This window comes from Alexandromys fortis, unplaced genomic scaffold, assembly GCF_014885135.2.
Source record: "Alexandromys fortis isolate MF-2015 unplaced genomic scaffold, M_Fortis_MF-2015_v1.1 scaffold_165, whole genome shotgun sequence".
In the NCBI taxonomy this organism is placed as follows: domain Eukaryota; kingdom Metazoa; phylum Chordata; class Mammalia; order Rodentia; family Cricetidae; genus Alexandromys; species Alexandromys fortis.
This window is the reverse complement of record NW_026068038.1, coordinates 144,413-161,950: the sequence shown is the minus strand read 5'-3', so window position 1 is coordinate 161,950 and position 17,538 is coordinate 144,413. Positions and strand designations below refer to the sequence as shown.

Below are 17,538 nucleotides of genomic sequence, written 5' to 3'. Positions count from 1 at the left end.
TAAACATACATACATTGCATATGTGCATATATATGTTTACACATGTATGCAAGCTTTCACCCATAATATCTACACATACATCCCTGCATATACACTCAAATGAATACACACCCAGACATAGGAATGAGTGTGTGTGTACACACACGCAAAGTGGCACCAAGCACAGACAAAGGCCTGGTCTTTTTAGTTTTTATTTTTATATGTGTGTGGGTGTTTTACCTACATGTATGTCTGTAACCCATGTATGACTTGAACCCAGATCCTCTGGAAGAGCAGCCGGTGCTCTTAACCTTTGAGCCATCTCTCTAGCCCCAACTCTGGCCTTCTCTTAACCCACAGGCACCTGTTGCTGATTTCCCCACTGCAGACACGGAAACTAGAGCTCCCATAGATGACAGTCCTAGGGAACTTGCTCTGTAGACCAGGCAGACCTCAAACTCAGAAATCCGTCTGCCTCTGCTTCCTGAGTTCCAGGATTAAAGGTGTGAGCCACCTTTACTCAGAATCCCTAGGTTTTCTTTAGGGCTTCACGTGAGAAGACAGGGTTAGTGTTCCTGTCTGTCTCCTACTGGGAGTCACTCAGGAAATGAACAGCCTTGCTCTAGAAAAAAAATCAGCCTCCAGATACAAGCCACGCCACCGAACAACATGCTTAGAAGTGGGATGAACCAGGGAGGGGAACGTAGGTAGACATGACAGGCAGGTTTAATGACCATCTCACCTCCATGGCCTGGGCTGTTCACCCTAGTGTGAGAGGAGAAATAAACAGTATAACCTCGTTGTCCCCCACAAGTCCACAGATGCGTAAGTCTCAGAGCCAGCGAGAAAGACAAAACAGCCACGCCCTTCCAGGGCTTGTATCGGATGAGCTGCTCCCTCCCAACTGTGAGCGAGTGATGGGCACTCCGGTACTATAACAAAACACCTGAGCAAGTCAACAGGAAGGAAGGCAGGAAAGGTTCGCTTGGGCTCAGGGTTTCTGAGGTCTCGCTCTGAACGCTGTCTCGTTGTTTGCCCGAGAAGCAGACCGCAGCAAAAACGGAGTGGAGAGCCAGGAAGTGGGGAGACAGACAGCTGAGAGGAAAGGCAGGGACAGGTTAAACCTTCAAATTCATGTCCCCAGGGAGCTGCTTCCTCCACCAGGCCCCACCCTCTCAAGTTCTCAGGACATCCTACATCCTGACTCTCCATCCAGGTATATGCCCATTAGGGGACTGATCCACTAACCCATCCAGTCCTCAGGGCTCTGACCTATCAATCACCTCCCACAGGCCCCTTCTGTCTCCACTACTGCGTTAGGGACCAGACCTTCAACACACGAGCCTTTAGAGAACGTTCTAGACCAGACAGTAATGAATTCTCTGTTGTAGATATACTGGAGCTAACATTTAACTGTGACTCTGTTCTCAATAAAAGTAGCTGCCCTTAGGCTAAGTCTGCTCCAGATGCCTGCAGCTGGAGTCCCTAGGTCTGACCAGCCCACCGTCATCAAGGAATCAGCACGGAGCAGCAGGAGGGGAGCAAGGCTAAGGGTGCATCTTGCCTCTAAGCACATGTGGACTGCATCTCTCCTGGTCACTCTCAGGTTAAAGGATGGCCTGAGACCCAGAGAGGGGCAGCGAGTGGCCCAAGCCAGCACAGCTCCTCGATGGGTCTGTGCAAAAGGACTTCTAAGCCTAGCCTCTGAGTCACAGCCTGGCCTTCCCCAGGGTGTGTTCTCTCCCCCCACTTTCTTTTGCTCTGTCCCCTATGCCTGTCTGGGCAGCAGGGAGGGGCCCATGTCTGTGGATAGTGCAAAGCCCAGGGATTGTGTCCAAGGGGAGCACAAGATACAAAGAGCTGGGCCTGGGAAAGGTGGAAAAGGTGGAAAAGCATCTTTCCTTGCAGCTCGCCCCTCCCTCGGGCCCTCCTCCCAGTCCAACCCCCTCTCGATGGCCTCTGGCCTCTAAGCTTCAGGTCGTGTTGAGCTTTCCAGGAATTCCCCCCTTCCTCCTAACTTTTTTTTTTTTTTTTTTTTTTTTTTTTTTTTTTTTTTGAGACAGGGTTTCTCTGTGTGGTCCTGGAAATCTCCTTACAGATCAGGCTGGCCTTGAACTCAGAGAACCACCTTCCTCCTGAGTACTGGGATTAAAGACGTGTGCCACCACCACCCGGCTTCCCTCCTAATTCTTAATCATTCCTCAAACTCCCTTCAGGAGAGCCGCCTCTTCCAAGAAGCCTTTGGAGGTTAGGTGTCTCATATGAACTTCATCTCCAATTCCTTCACTCTCTGACTCCCCTCCTGTGACTTTCCTGAGTCGTATCAAAAACATCCAGCTCAGTAGGCATGAGTATCCCAGCCCCATGCTTCTTGACCGGGCAAACTCATATTTCCCCTTCAAAGTCCCTCGTCAAATGTCTCCAACCCTAGAAGGCCCTTCCTGTTGCTCCTGGGCAGGGCTGAACGAGCTCCCTTTCTGCCCCCGTAGCACTTATTTCATGGCATGCACAAGAATGTTCCAGGTGCCAGCTTGAAGGCAGGAACCGGGAAAGGAGTCCAGCAGCCCCAGCCCCCGGAGCCTGTATCCGTCCCAGGAGGCAAGCGTTGGTACTTCACCATCCTTTGGTTTAAAGCCCATGAGACGCACCAGCCATTCTGAGTCCTGGGCGCTTTCTCCACACCAAGCCACACATCTGCCCAGGTGTGTGAAGTGTCACCACAGGTACACTGTCCCCTCGACCTGTGCTCCTTTGGAGGGTGCCCACCTTACACCCACCCCAGCCCTTTCCTCTTATCTGTCTCCTCGATGCTCAAAAGCTCACACACCCCAGGGCTTCCTTCCTCCCATTGATGCCCACCCTGCTGCGCAGACACCCCAGGCAGGCGCTGGCGGACAAGTCCCACACCCATGACAGTGCCTGCCAAACAGTGGCCCTCAAAACACCAGCACCAGAGTTAGGGAGGAGCCTCCGTGGATACTGCACCCTCCATGCAAGCGTGGGGCCGGAGTTGGAATCTCCAGAACGCCTGTAAAAGCTAGTGGGAGTGGCGGACACTTGTAACCCAAGGGCTCGGGAGGCAGGCAGGATGGCCAGGCCAAGGTGGCCTGCTAGACTAGCCCACCTGGCTGGGTTCAGGGAGAGACCTTGCCTTAGTAAACTAAATGGAGTGATCAAAGTCAAGCAACTGACACCAACTGCCAGCCTCCACAGGCACTTGCACACACGTCTGTGCACACACATGTGTTGTGCACACCTGTAAGCACACATGCATGCATGTCACACGCAACAACAATAACAACAAAATCTCCTATTTGCCGAGAGGAACACATCACTCTGTCTTTTGCAGAGGAGATCACTGGGGTCCAGAGAGATCAAACAACTTGCCTGAAGTCACACAGCCAAAGACAAGCCCTGCCTTAGACCCAGCCATAGGGTCCCGCTGTACCTGCTTCTCATTGGCTTTCTTCTCAGAACCTTCCTAAGGATTGCCGTCATTTGTCCCCAGGTCACCTCTTCATCTTGTACCAACAGGTTGCCATCTCGAGCTTGGCTGGCATACTTTCCACTAAGCGGTTCCTTGCTTGAGCAAGACACCACAGTCAGTCTTCAGGCACTGGGGGTGGGTGGGTGTGTTGGGGTGAGGGGGACACTAAATGCTCAGTTTGTCCTCAGACTCTTACTAGACTCTGCTTTCCAGGAAGGAGGATGCTTCAGTTAAGTTTCAAAAAGCCAAGTCTCCCTGTGGGGCAGACATGTCTCTTCCTCACTGCTGGCAGGAGAGTGTCCTCGGGAGGGCACTGAGTCCCCTCTGCCCACGATCTACTACAGCTCAGACTGAAGACTCCCACCCTGCTGAGAAACCACAGCATCTGAGGACCTGTGCCCCTTGGATCACCTCCCACCCACCGAGGTCCCCATCCCTCCTCCCACATCCCGGCACTTACACGAGACTTCTCCACCAGCCTGGAGGGCAGCAATGCCTCCCAGGTGTCCTGCGCAGAGCTGGTGCCCAGTAGCAGCAGGAAGCCCAGAGCCCAAAGGGCCTTCCGGCCCCAGCAGCCCATCCTGAGGCTAGTGGCAGGGTTTTCTTCAGCACGAGTGACCTCCGCAGGCCCGGGAGAGGAGGTAAAAGGGGTTAACGGGGAGGAGGGACGCTGGCCTGGGTGGGGCCTGAGAGCGGGACCAAAGGACTTTGCCTGCTTCAGGCTTGGTCCTCGGCACAGGGTCCCTGGGATCCTGTGTCCTCACCCAGCACCTGCGCCCTGGGCGATGGCTGGTCCTCGGGTTATTTTTAGCCCACCCTGTAACTCCGGTGATGAGGGTGGCTGCAAGTTGGACAGCTCAGCACGAATGGCTGGGCAGAGGGAGGAGGGGGCACCGGCAGAGACGTGGCCGGGAGGGGCCTGCCACTCCTCTCTAACCAGCACGCTGTTGCTGCCTCGGGCTGGGCTGGGCTGCGCTGGGCTGGGCTGCTGGCTGTGGCTGCTCTCAGCATGGCTGGTGACTGTCTACTCCAGAAACTGGTTTTGGGGGTACTGCAAGGAGGGGACAGGTGACCCCAGGAGCCTGTGACTCTAGTATGGGGAGGCAGATTAGGGGTTCTTATCTCTGGGTTCCTGCTCTGGTGTGACCCTGGGACAGAATGGGACTGGCTTCCCATTAAAGCATCTTCGTCCGTCTGCGCTGAGGGTCCCGATGCAGGGAACCACTCAGCCCTAGCCCATCACCAACATGCCTGTCTGTGTATGCAGAAGTGGGTGCAGTTTGGATGCCCATTTCTCAGAGGAGGACATAGAGGTAGAAGAAGGTTCCGTGCTTGCTCTGACATCAGGTAACACTATGGGGTGAAGGTGTGATCCAAGCCCAGAGGACCACCTGAGGGACTGTCCTGAAGAAGGTGGGGTCAGCCCTCTATGCAGTCCCAGTGGCACTTCCAGGGAGATAGGGGTACAAGCCTCAGTTCTGCCACCTATGAAAGGACTCTGGGGCACAGCCTGTGAGGCAGGCTGGCACTGGCAGAATGGGTGCCCATGAAGGTGGGTCCATCCTCCCACCCACCACCATAAGCACCTGGGACCTGGGGCCCTAAAAGCAGCTCCCAGCCCCCATTTCCCTTCTCCACATGTGCCTATACTACATTCTTGGACAGCAGGCACTTGGCCTAGTTCCTGGGTCTCTCCGTGGGTGGCCTGGCTTTTGCCTAAACTGGGATGATGCTCTTGGACACCCTCCTGACCTCCCTCTGTCTTAACTGTACCAGGTTTCCTAGTTCCCCACCGGGAAGGCTTTTCCTCCCAGTATGCCCCTATCACACACAGCATTTCCTCTGGTCCCATAGGCCCCTCTGGCAGGACCCGCATTTCCACTGTGGCTCCTGATAGGGTCTCTCCTGTGCCACCACCACTGGGCGCATCTACACTGACTGGTGGGCTGACCCTGTGTCTTCTGAACTAGACAGCCAGCTCCACTGGGTGGGTTTTCCCTGTTCTTCTTGTTGGCCTCTTTGGTCACTCTGGAGTCACAGATCTGATACATCAGACTGTGTCCTTGAGCAGTAGATGAATACTGCTGACCCTGCTGTGCCTGACACAGGCGCTGCTGGGGTCCCCTTCCCATTTATTTGCATTTGTGCCATCTAATCCAACACACAGGCATGGGACCACTAAGCATGCACCATATGGCAGCTCCAAATGAGGACTGTCCTAAGTATAAAGCAGACGCCATGTGCCAAATGGAACCTGTGCATGTGTCTGTCTGTGTATGTGTGTATGTGTCTGTGTGTGCGCGTGTGTGTGTGCATGTGTTTGTAGGCCAGAGGACAACCTCACTCACATTCCTCAGACACTGACTGTTCACTTTATTTTTTAGATCGTTCCTCACTGACTAGGAATTCTCCAAGATGGCTGGGCTGGCCAGCCAGTGAACACTAGGGACCCTTTCGTCTTGATTTCCTCAGAGCTGGGGTTACGGGCACACGCTGCCACACCCTCCTCTTTGTATGAGTCCTGGAAATCCAACTCAGGTCCTTGTGTCTGCCGGGGTAGCACTTCACCAGCCAGGCCATTCAGCTTGGCTCTCACAATGGCCCCAAAGCACTTTGTAAACTGGTGGGGAGCGGGCATTTCCTTGACATTTGTCTGGGACTGCATTGAAATGGCTCCGCTGGGTCACTTGGAACCATGACTGTGTCTGGCCCCCTCCCATTTCCTTATATGGTCATATGGCTGCGAGGAAATTCGGTCACTCTTCTATGACACCTCATTGCCCTCTAACACATCAACCTCTAACACTCGACTTCCCCCACGCAGGCCTGATTCAAACCTTGATCTCACTGTGAGCCACCCGCCCATATGACTCCCTCCTCCACATCAGGCCACAGTCCTGAATCGAAGCGACTGAAGGCGGCGGCTGATTTTTCTAATAAGCTCTCTGTGTAGCCACCAAGCATTTGGAAACTAAAGGGGAGTAAAGAGGAGGTTGGGGACCTCTGTACCCGCTGCCACATCTGGACTTGAGTCCTGATGCAGTGAGGGAGCTGGACCAGGTTGCCACAAGCTGCTCAACATGTGACCATTTGTCACACTGGGGACCCCACCTGAGAGCTGGGCTCACCAAAACCGTGTCTGAACCTCCTCCAGCTGCACCCAGCATCTGGCCTGTATTCAGCAAGTGCTTGCTGCTGCTGAGTAAACTTAATCCTCTCAACCACAAAGACTCTTCCTGCCCCTCAGATTTAGGGATCGGTGGTCCCCAAAATCAGGTCCACAGTCTGAAGTCCTAAGGTGTGACTAAACTGACATTCGTGTCCCCTAGATAACACTGAAGGGCCAGGCATACATTAGGCGCTCAATAGATGCTCTTGAGTTGAGCCACCAGTCCCACAGTGGTAGTCAGAGTCTCTGAGCTCACAGTTAAGTCTTCACAACGGTGAGGAATAAAAGGACCCTGCAGAGGCTTGGGGACAAGAAGGGCAACTGCTCAGGGGACATCAGGGGACAGAGCCACGGGAGGTCAAGGCGCTTGAGGAGCTGCTGGGCTAACAGTGCTTTGTGTGGAAGTAAAAAGGCCCCAAAACAAACAGAACAAATCTGCCTGGGGAGCCAGTTCCCCTTTTGATCAGGGATTTGATGTGGCCGCAGGATGACAGCCACTGGATGCTTCCAGCAGGGCCCTGGGTCCCACTGTGAGGTCAGGACCAGCCCCTTCCCAGCTCCAAGTCCCAAGTTGCAGAGATCTTTCTAGTTTGTGTGACCCAGACAATCTGGACTTTACCCCAGCCTGGTAGGATGCCCCCCTGTGAAGTCTCCAGCCTGTGGTGAACCTTCCTGCCGACTTGGGGGTGAGCCTTCCTCCAGGGAACCCCAGGCGGGGGGGGGGTTGTCTCTACCAAAGAGGAGCTACCTCAGATAAAGGAGGAAACATAGAGAGCTGTGCTTGGGGACTCAAGGTAGAGGGACACAGCGATCACTCAGGGTAGCAGTCCTCCAGGGAGACACAGTTTCAAGCATGCTGATCAGCCCAGGCAAAAGCGGTACTGACTCATACCTCATACTCCAGTGGGAATGACTGCCGGCACAGAGAAATATGGCGTAGGAGGTGTGGAACCCATTCATTCATTCATTCATTCAAGCCTGTGAATATCTACCTGTGTCAGGCTTGAGGACACCAGGGAAAGGGCCCCAACCCCCACTCTGTGCCTCTGTGGTTTTAAGACCAAGGGGAGGACTCGGATATCAACCCACAGTTCTGATTAACATAAGGCCTTATTCTGAGGGTTTGGACAATGGCCTTCCATTTGATCAGCCCCCACTCTGCTCACGGGGTCAACATCCTATCTCAGGTCAACACCTGGTGTACGAAGAAGAGTCACTCATTTAAAGCTAGGCATGGTGGCACACAACTGTCCTCCCAGCCTCTGTGAGGCGGAGGCAGGAGGATCACAAGAGCTACAGAATGAGGCTGGGTCTCAAAGGGAGGGTGATAGTCTCACAGTCACGGCGACAGTGTCAGGTAGGTGGCCACGATGTCTCCATCCTGCCGCAGAGGCTGGGGGTCAGAAAGGGGAAGAACTGGAAAGAAGACACAGCCGAGAGGCAGAGTGGGGACCAGATGGGGACCGACTCCTGCACTAAGAGCCACTGTGCAGTGTGACCACGGGAGGTCACTTGAGATGTGGGGCTGAAGTCAGAGGCCACAGGAGGCTTAGTGGGGGCTGGGCTTGGCTAGGGGGTGTGTGGGGGGAGACAGGCTGAGAAGAACTGAGATCCAGACTTCAAGGGTCTGGAGCATGGGGAGGGTAGAGAGGATGCAGGCCGGGGACCACAGCCCTGGCTGGTTGTCCCCGAGTGCTTGGGTGGTGCCATAGGGACCCATTGTTTTGCCAGATCGAGGCTGGCTTGCCGCTGAGAGCCCTTCCTGTATTAAAAATACACTAACAACACCCACGAATGGATAAAAGACCAGTTTTAATCAAAGCTGCGTCACTTTCTTTTTTCTTCTAAAAATTATTCTTTTTGAGAAAGGGTCTCCCACAGCCCCAGGCTGGGCTTGAACTCCCCATGTAGCTGAGGGTGACATTTGAATGTTCTTTAAAATTACACTTATTTATTTTTTGGAGAAGGACACAGTAGCATGGGTGTGGAGATCAGAAGGCAGCCTTTCGAGAGTTCACCGTGTGGCTCCCATGGAGTGGACTCAGGTTGCCAGATTTGGCACAAGCACCTTTACCCTCAGAGCCATCTTGCCAGCCCTGGAACTTCTGATCCTCCTGCCTCCATCTCCCAAGGATACAGATACGCGCCGCCATAGCGAGTTAATGTGGTATATCTTAGTCCCTTGCCTTTAGACAGGAAGAGACATTCAGAGATGTTAGCAGCTGTCGGTTGGGAAACTTGGGTCTTGTGTCCAAGCACATTGCTGTGTGACCTCCGGCTAGCCTCTAGCCTCTCTGAGCAGAGAACCGAAAGACAGAGCTCTGACATCTGACACATCAGTCCCATGATGTGCCCTGGAGCAGCGCCTTCCCCCTGTGGCTCCCTTGCTATGTTCAGCAAAGTGGGAGGGGAGGGGGTGGTTGGGTACAGGGGTAGAAAGAATGAGGGGGTTGAGGAGGGGGAGTTGGGGTGGAGCAGAAGGTGGGAAAGGCCTCCCCAGTTGTACAGGGTGGCTGCCCCACTGGCTCCACTCCTGGCTGGGAATAGAAACAGATGTTGCCCTGGGCCTCCTTGTCCTTGGAGACCCTGGCTGCCCCGCCACTGACCTCCACTTAGCATCTTTTCACTTAGAGTTCACTGTCCTCCCTGCCAGGGAGCTCTCTGCTTCCTCCCCAGGCTGCAGCAGCCTGCCCTTCCTTCCTGCTGGCCTAGATTGACCCACCCAGGGCCAGGCTGTGGGAACTGGTCCCAGGATCAGCTCTGAGTCCTTGTCTTAGGGATTGATGCAGAGAGGCTCCCCCTTTTCAGTCAAAGGACATCCAAGGCCAAAGGCACTAAATCCCAAGGCTGGGATGGTCTGGCTGGGCCCTTGGCCAAGGCCCCTGTACTTTGGACTCGGGCCCCAGCCATGTCCCGCCTTCCTGGACCATCCCCAAGCTTAGTGGGTGACCCGGCCTTTCTGTGTGTATATTTCCCCCTGGAAGCAAATCTGAGCTAAACCACAAGGAAGACTGCTTCACTAACACCAAGGGCCTTTGGTAGCCTCTCTCTTACCCTGGCAGCACTTCAGTGACCCCTGCTGGAGAGTCTAAGACCACACCACATCTCGAGCTACAATAAGCCTGTGGAACCAGAAAACTGTTCAATGAAAACAGACCTGTGTGTTTTCACACATTTAATCCCAGCACTCAGGAGGCAGAGGTAGGCAAATCTCTGTGAGTTCGAGGCCCGCCTGGTCTACATAGTAAGTCCCAGGCCAACCAGGGCTACACTGTGAGATGCTGTCTCATATGAAGAGAAATGTGGCCTCTCCCCACCTGTAACACTGGGTCTCCTGTCCCTCCAAGCTCCCTCGTGTTTCTTCCACCCCAGTACCCTCCCCACACTCACTCACCTTTGATCGCCCCAGTTTGTCCCAAGCTGGAGAACTGGTGCTTAGTGTGGAGATGTTGGGAGGTGGTGGCTCCTTTAAGAGGTGGGACCTAATGAGAGGTCTTTGGTCTCTGAAGACAAGCCTATGGGAGGATTAAGAAAGTTCTCAATGGGATACTGAGTCAGCTGAGTTGATTGACTGAAGCTCATGCCTGACCTCTGCATCACCTGCCTTCCCATCAGCCTTGGGATCTCTCCCACTCACTCCCACAGTGACACTCAGTGCTCTCTGTGCATCCCCAACTGAATTCTCTTCGTAGAGCAGGCTAGCCTTGAACTCTGCCAGTGCTGGGATTAGAGGCAGGCACAGCCACCATCTGGCTTTGGTGCTGTTTCTTATCCACGGAGCTCTGCCCTTGAAGAGGAGCCTCTAGGCACAGCATCCAAGCTTGCTGCTGGAGCAGGGAGTGTAGAAGAGAGAACCCCCATCCTGGGGCTTTGCTTACACATAGGGCACAAGGAGACTGGGTTGAAGCCTGGGTCACTAGCCATCATTGCAATATTGTCAGTAAAGTTTCCCTGAAGTGGGGTACAGTTCTGTTGAAATTGCTCGGTGGAAGACAGCGGGAGCTAGAAGTCAGAACCCACCGAGTGGAGTTCTTTTCCATCCCTCGTCCACCCAGCAGACCTAGGATGAGATCCAAGATCTGTCCCCATCTCCAGTCAGCCTGACCTGAGGAGAGCAACCAGGGAGAGCAGCCCTCCTCTGGCCTCCATAGGTACCTGCTCTCACATACACAATGCCAACCCCTACACATACAAACACAATCATTTATAAATTATATAAATAAAATACCAAAATAAAATCTATTTAAACAATACCCTCACTTGTGCAAGCACCTGTTTCCTAGTCTTTTCCATCCCTCCCCCATGAAACAGGGTTTCTCTGTGTAACAGTACTGGCTGTCCTGGGACTTACTCTGTAGACCAGGCTGGCCTTGAACTCACAAAGATCCACCCGCCTCTGTTTCCCACTGTTTCCTAATTTTGTCCTCCTGCTGTTGGATAATGCTTTTGTATACTGTAAAGATTTGTCACTCATATTGGTTTAATATGCCAGTACCCAGGCAGGAAGTATAGACCACCAGACTAAGAGAATTCTGGGAAGAGGAAAAGCAGAAATGCAGCTGCGCCAGAAGACGAAAGGCAGAGATGCAGCCACCAGCCAGACTCAGAGGAAACAAGATGAGAATGTTGCGCTGAGAAAAGGTACCAAGTCATGTGGCTAAACACAAACAAGAATTATGGGTTAATTTAACTTGTAAGAGCTAGTTAATAATAAGCCTGAGCGAATAGGCCAAATAGTTTATAATTAATATAAGCCTCTGTGTATTTATTTGGGACTGAATGGCTGTGGGACTGGGTGACACAGAAACTTCTATCTATATTCCCCTCTACAAAATTCCCAACTCCCTTTCTCAGCCCCAGGCCCCAGTGAGTCCCACATTCAGCCTCTTCTTCAAGAGGCCCCTGAGCAGGTGTGAACTTGGAGTTCAGCTGGGTTGTTACACCATCTACCCAGATCCTGTGTCCTGGGGCCAACCTGGCCCAAGGGAAGAAGGAACTCTTTCTCCAGAGCTGGCAGGAGTGTCTACACCCTGGTCCCTGGTCCCCAGAGACCATGCCCACATCATCCGGATCAGTTTCTTGCACACGGGTCCAGTTCCCAAGCAGCACAGGCTCACTGGACACCATAGCTTTGTCTATGCCCTTCCCTGTGACCCAAACACCCTTCGTTGTCCCTTACTAAATCACACTCAAGTGATAGGGCCTGGGTCCTCTCTGTGCTGGGCAAAGGAGCAGGGGCAGCTTGAGAGAGTTGAGTAGACATGGGTCTACAATCTTGGAGTCCTGGAAAACTCCTCCAGCCAGTACAATCTTAGGGCCCGTCTCTAACAGTGTCATCACTAAGGTCAGGGTGGGCAGGTATGCTGGCTAATTTTCAGTCGACTTGACACAGAGTAGCATTATCTGAGAGGAGGGAGCCCCAGTTGAGAAAAATGACTTTGAAAGAATTTTCTTAATTAGTGATTGATGGAGGAGGGCCCCAGTCCATGGTAGGTGGTCCCACCCCTCGCCTGCTGGTCCTGGGTTCTGTAAGAAAGAAGGCTGAAGCCGGGTGGTGGCGGCACACGCCTTTAATCCCAGCACTCGGGAGGCAGAGGCAGGCGGATCTCTGGGAGTTCGAGGCCAGCCTGGTCTACAAGAGCTAGTTCCGGGACAGGCACCAAAGCTACAGAGAAACCCTGTCTCGGAAAAAAAAAAAAAAGGCTGAGAAATCCACCAGGAGCCAACCAGTAAGCAACTCCTCTCCACCAGTTCCTCTGCATCAGCTCCTGCCTCCAGGTTCCTGCCCTATTTGAGTTCCTGCCCTGACTTCCTCTGATGATGAACAGTGATGTGGAAGCATCAGCCAAATAAACCCTTCCCTCCACAAGTTGTTCTGGTCATGGTGTTTAATGAGAGTCCCAGGCTGGGGGCAGGGCAGGATGGGATGGCAAGGTCATGGCAACACAACCCTAACCGGAACAGCAGGCACTGGGCAGCTCCCTGCAAAGTACTTGCCTTCCGGACAGGGCCTCACTTTCTTCTTCCCATCCTGACACAAAGTGCCTGGTTTCCTAACTTTCCTTGGTTCTCTTCATAGTGAAAAACAGCCTCCTAGACCCTGTGCTATAAGCCAGTGACACCGTCTTTGTTAGGGTCACTATTGCTGCGATGAGACACCATGACCAAAGCAAGACGGGGAGGAAAGGGCTTCTCTGGCTTATACTTGTAGATCGCTCTTCTTCATCAAAGGGATTCAGCGTGGGAACTCAAACAGGGCAGGAACCTGGAGGCAGGGATTGCTGCAGAGGCCGTGGAGGTGGAGTGTTAGGTCCCATCAAGAAGCATCACTGGGGGCTGACAAAACCCAGCAGTGTCCCTTGTTGGCGAGGCCTGAGACGGAGGAAGTTACCCACCCTTTGGCACCAAGTTACACAGCTTACAGGGACTACAGAAGACCACCAAGGGCAACAAAACATTCATTGTACCAAGCAAAACCAAACAAGCAAATTAACAAACTGCTATACTGACCAGACCAGACCCGTGTTGCTGGCAGGATAACTGTGAGCCCTGCCTGCCCTCGTCTGCCATGTGATAGTCTGGTGTCCTGGACCTCTGCTTTCTGGTAGTGTGTGAAGCTGAAGTTGTGGAAGGCTGAGCTGGGCTGGAGGAGAGGGTGAAGGCAGAAAGAAGAGAGAAGAGGAACTGCCCACCCACACTGAGGGTAGTGAGAGGCCTCAGGCACCAGCCTGAGTCTCATAGGGCTGGCTCATGCCGCCACCTGCTGGACCCAATCAGTATCCTCTGTTTCTGGGGGAAGGATCCATTTAGCAAAGAAAAATGAAGATCAAGAAATAGAATACATTGGGAACCAGGCTGGCCGAGTCTAACCTTCAACTTCTTCCGGCTGGGTTCCACCTTCTAGAGGCTCTTTGGCCTTCCAAAGTAGTACTGCTAGGAGGGACCAATCTCTAAAGCATGCCGGTGAGGGGACAGTTCAGATGCAAGCCACAAAGGCGGTAGGGGGGCTTGCGGGTGTGATTAAGCCGAGGCCTAGATGGAGCAGATGGCCCTGTCTGATCCAAGAGGGCCCACTGTAGTCCCAAGAGTCACGGCGGGGGGGGGGGGGGGGGGGGGGGGGGGGGGGGGGGGGGGGGGGGGGGGGGGGGGGAGAGGAAGGGGAAATAGCACAGTTATGTGAAAGCCCGAGAAGCCTACACAAGGCTGGAGACACAGAGAGGAAGACACAGCTGCTGGCTTGAGTAGTGGAAAGAGAGGGGCTGTAAAGGAAGTAGAGGCAGCCTCTAGGAGCTGGGAGGACACAGTGGACCTCCAGTGGGAACCAGCCAACGCCATCTGTGAGACCCATCGCACACTGAACTCTAGAGATACAAACAGTGTGATAGCTCCAGGCTCTCTAAGCCTCTACCTTGAGGTGAATGGTTAAAACAGTAAGAAAGAATCACATGACTTTGGTGAGGAAGTCAGGCCTTGTTTGGAGATGCTCCAAGGGTCATGAGTCCCCCCCCCAGGGGTCCTCCATCTTGAGTCTCCTTGACAGACAAGGTTCCAGACTTAGCTCCTCTGTCCTCCTCTGACTGACTGCCTTCTCCCCTCAGCCCCGGCCCAGGACCTGCAAAGGCCCCAGTGCCTTCCTGGACCAGGTCCTTCTCTTTGCTCTAAGACACGAACGTTCTCCCGAGGAAATGTACCCCTGAGTGGATGCTCTGCCAAGAATGACTTCCTCTGCTAGGAAGAAAGTTTAATACTGTCTTCTTATCATGGAGGCATCAGCACAAATGCTGCCTGTCAGAGCCTCCCCAGACACCTCACTTCTCTGCGCAGCACTCAGGACTCCTGGGTTTTCCTCTCTGCCGCAGGAGCACAGTGACCTTGCCTCCATTGTGCACTGATGATTCGCTAAGGCTCAGGGTGTGGACGATAGCAGATGTTCAAATACCAGATGATTGGGGTAGATGGATTAAAGGATGGTTGGGTCACAAGATTCATGGAAGGATAGAAGTATGGGGAGAAAGGAAGAAAAGGGTAGAGGGTTGGATGGAAGGATGGATGAGTAGAAATCTCTTCCCTTGGAAGAGAGGTTCTCAGCTTTCCTGATGCTGCGATCCTTTAATACAGTTCCTCATGTTGTGGCGACCCTAACTGTAGAGAGCCACACCTAATGGCAATGTAGAGAGCTGCGTGGAGCCACCTGATGGTACTGGCTCCCGCCCTCCGCTATCCCGAAAGCGAGTGTTCTCTGTGATAACGCAATGATTGGCAGCTGCTTGCATATGCGTGGACCTATGGGCAGTGCCCACCTGGCAATCCAGGGTTGGCAGCCCGTGCCTTTTTAAGGGCTGGGAGAGGTTTGCCCAAGGGGAGAGAGAGAGGGAGAGAGAGAGAGAGAGAGAGAGAGAGAGAGAGAGAGAGAGAATTGTAAAAGGTCCTGAATAAAACTGTAGCAGGAAGAGCTCCGGTGGTCACATCATCCTTGCGAGTCGAGGGTGGATGTGACACCTAACCATAAAATTACTTCATTGCTTTTCATAACTGTAATTTTGTTACTGTTGTGAATCATAAAGTAAAATCTGATATGTGACCCAATGGGGTTGTGACCCAGAGATCGAGAACCACTGCCTTAGACAGGAAAATGGAAGATCTGTTGGAAAGCAAAGATGTGGCTGGAAGGATGAATTAAGATAATGTGGGTGGGGCTGGAAGTGACTCAGCCGTTAACAGCGCTGGCTGCTCTTCAGAGGGCCCAGGTTCAATTCCCAGCACCCACATGGCAGCTCACAACTGCTGTAACTCCAGTTCTAGGGGATCTGACGCCCTCACACAGACATACATGCAGGCCAAACACCAATGCACATGAAATAAATAAATATATAGAAAAGATAATGTGGGTAGATGTCAGGGTTGCCCAGGAGATGAGAGAGTAGGGAGATGGGAGGATGGGTGGCTGGGAAGACAGTTTACTGGAATTCCGCATGGAAGGACGGAGTGGTGGATGACTGAACGGACAGAGAATGGACAAGAGACAGATGGGTGGCGGAGAGTAGACAGGTGAAGAACCAATGGGTGGAAAGTGGGCAGACGAGAGTGGGGGTGGATGGCAGGTGGATGGCAGTGGGTAGAAGGAGGGGGAAGAGAGGAGAGCAGACAGGCAGACAGATGCAGGAAGGATAGCTACAAAATTCTCCATGATCACTGAGCTGACACGACATTGTGTGTGTGTGTGTGTGTGAGCTGACATTGCATGGTGCATGTGTGTGTGCATGCATGTGTGTGTGTGAGTGTGTGTGTGAGAGCTGACTCTGCATAGTGCATGTGTGTGCGTGTGAGCAGACACTGCATAGAGTGTGTGTGTTTGTGTGTGAGCAGACATTGCAGAGTGTGTTTGTGAGTTGACACTTCATAGAGTGTGTGTGAGAGAGCTGAAGCTGCTGAGAGTGTGTGTGTATGTGTGTGTGTGAGCTGACACTGCACAGTGCATGTGTGTATGCACGTGTGTGTGTGAACTGAAGCTGCTGAGAGTGTGTGTGTGTGAGCTGACACTGCACAGTGCATGTGTGTATGCACGTGTGTGTGCGTGCACATCTGGCTACTCCACCTTCTGATAGATTTTATCGCCAAGTGACAGAAGGCCCTGGCTGTTTGCACCTCCGACCCTCAAAGCCGTAATCGTCTTAACTCCATCCATATTTACTGAGCTTCCCCCACCCCCTCCCCCAGTGCTGGCTCCCCAGGCAGCAGCGACTCACTCAGCCTCTCCATCCAGAGCTGGATAATCCCTGTTCAAAGGCAGTGGTAACTTCCGCGCACAGACCTCCATCCAACACACTTGTGCCTGTTGCCTCCCTAGTTAACACTCAGACACCTGTGGTTAGCCGTTCCCAGACATTCAGGGACCTTCCCTTCCTGATGCCAGCCACCTCATTAGCTTCCTCTCTCACCCTGTGCTTGCTTCCCATCTAAAGCCTTCAAGGCACATGATGCGTCCCCACCACCTCACCAGAAAGCAGGGCTGCTATGCTGAAAAAACTGCCAAGGTCACTGTACCCCAAACCAACAGTGTATGCGGGGCAGGTGAATTCCAGACAGTGGCCCAAGAGCTCAGCCTGAGCTTCCCCACCAAGCCTCCTCCCATATCTACCCCCCCCACCTTAACACTGAGGCTATTTCAATAATGACTTTTGTTTGAGTACAACCTCTGTTTGTACACTGTTGCCTGGGGTTGGGGACCAGGGACTATCATTGCAGAGTTATTGCAAACAGGAGCCTGTTTTCTTTTCAACATGATGGAAATGTCCCCAAACAGACAGTGGTATTGGCTGCACAACTCTGAATATACTGATGACAAACCACTGAGTCACAGGCTCCAACAGAGTGGATTTGTGGCACATAAAGCTGTGCAGACTGGGCTATTCCAGAGGACCCGGGTTCAGTTCCCAGAATCTACAAGAAGGCTCACAACCACCAACAACTCAGTTCCAGGGAATCTGATGCCGCCTTCTGATTTTTATAGGCTGGTGCAGATATATACAACATAGCCACATAAAAATAAATACTTACATGTTTTTCAAATTAAAAATTATATGGATCTGGGGATGTGGCTTGGTGAGCAGAGTGCTTGCCCTAGCTTACATGAAGCCCTGGGTTCCAGGGCCACATAAACCGGACCAGTTCATAATCTCAGCTCTCAGGAGGGGAAGGCAGAAGGACCAGAATTTAAAGACTCTCCTTGTAGCCTGGGCTACAAGAGGTCCTGAGACAAACAAAGCGAATTAGTGGGAGTAAGGGGAAACAAAAGATAACAACGCTGGGGGGGGGGGGGCTGGAGAGATGGCTCAGCGGTTAAGAGCATTGCCTGCTCTTCCAAAGGTCCTGAGTTCAATTCCCAGCAACCACATGGTGGCTC

General features: G+C 52.9%; 1 protein-coding gene and 1 long non-coding RNA gene across 4 annotated transcripts in view; one reads left to right on the top strand and one right to left on the bottom strand.

The window, feature by feature from the left end:
* Wfdc1 (WAP four-disulfide core domain 1) overlaps positions 1-4,366 on the bottom strand; it is a 20,311-nt gene extending 15,945 nt beyond the window's left edge. Inside the window, exon 1 of one of the 3 annotated variants that reach the window (XM_050165281.1) lies at positions 3,927-4,366. In XM_050165281.1, coding sequence (XP_050021238.1) covers positions 3,927-4,046 — 120 coding nt within the window. In that variant the 5' untranslated portion in view covers positions 4,047-4,366. The remainder of the gene's footprint in view (positions 1-3,926) is intronic. The other 2 variants (XM_050165280.1, XM_050165279.1) reach the window with 2 other exon arrangements.
* Positions 3,962-17,538, top strand: part of LOC126515549 (uncharacterized) — a 15,099-nt gene continuing 1,522 nt past the window's right edge. Inside the window, exons 1-2 of the long non-coding RNA XR_007595870.1 lie at positions 3,962-4,107; positions 11,128-11,276. This is a non-coding gene — a long non-coding RNA (uncharacterized lncRNA). The remainder of the gene's footprint in view (positions 4,108-11,127; positions 11,277-17,538) is intronic.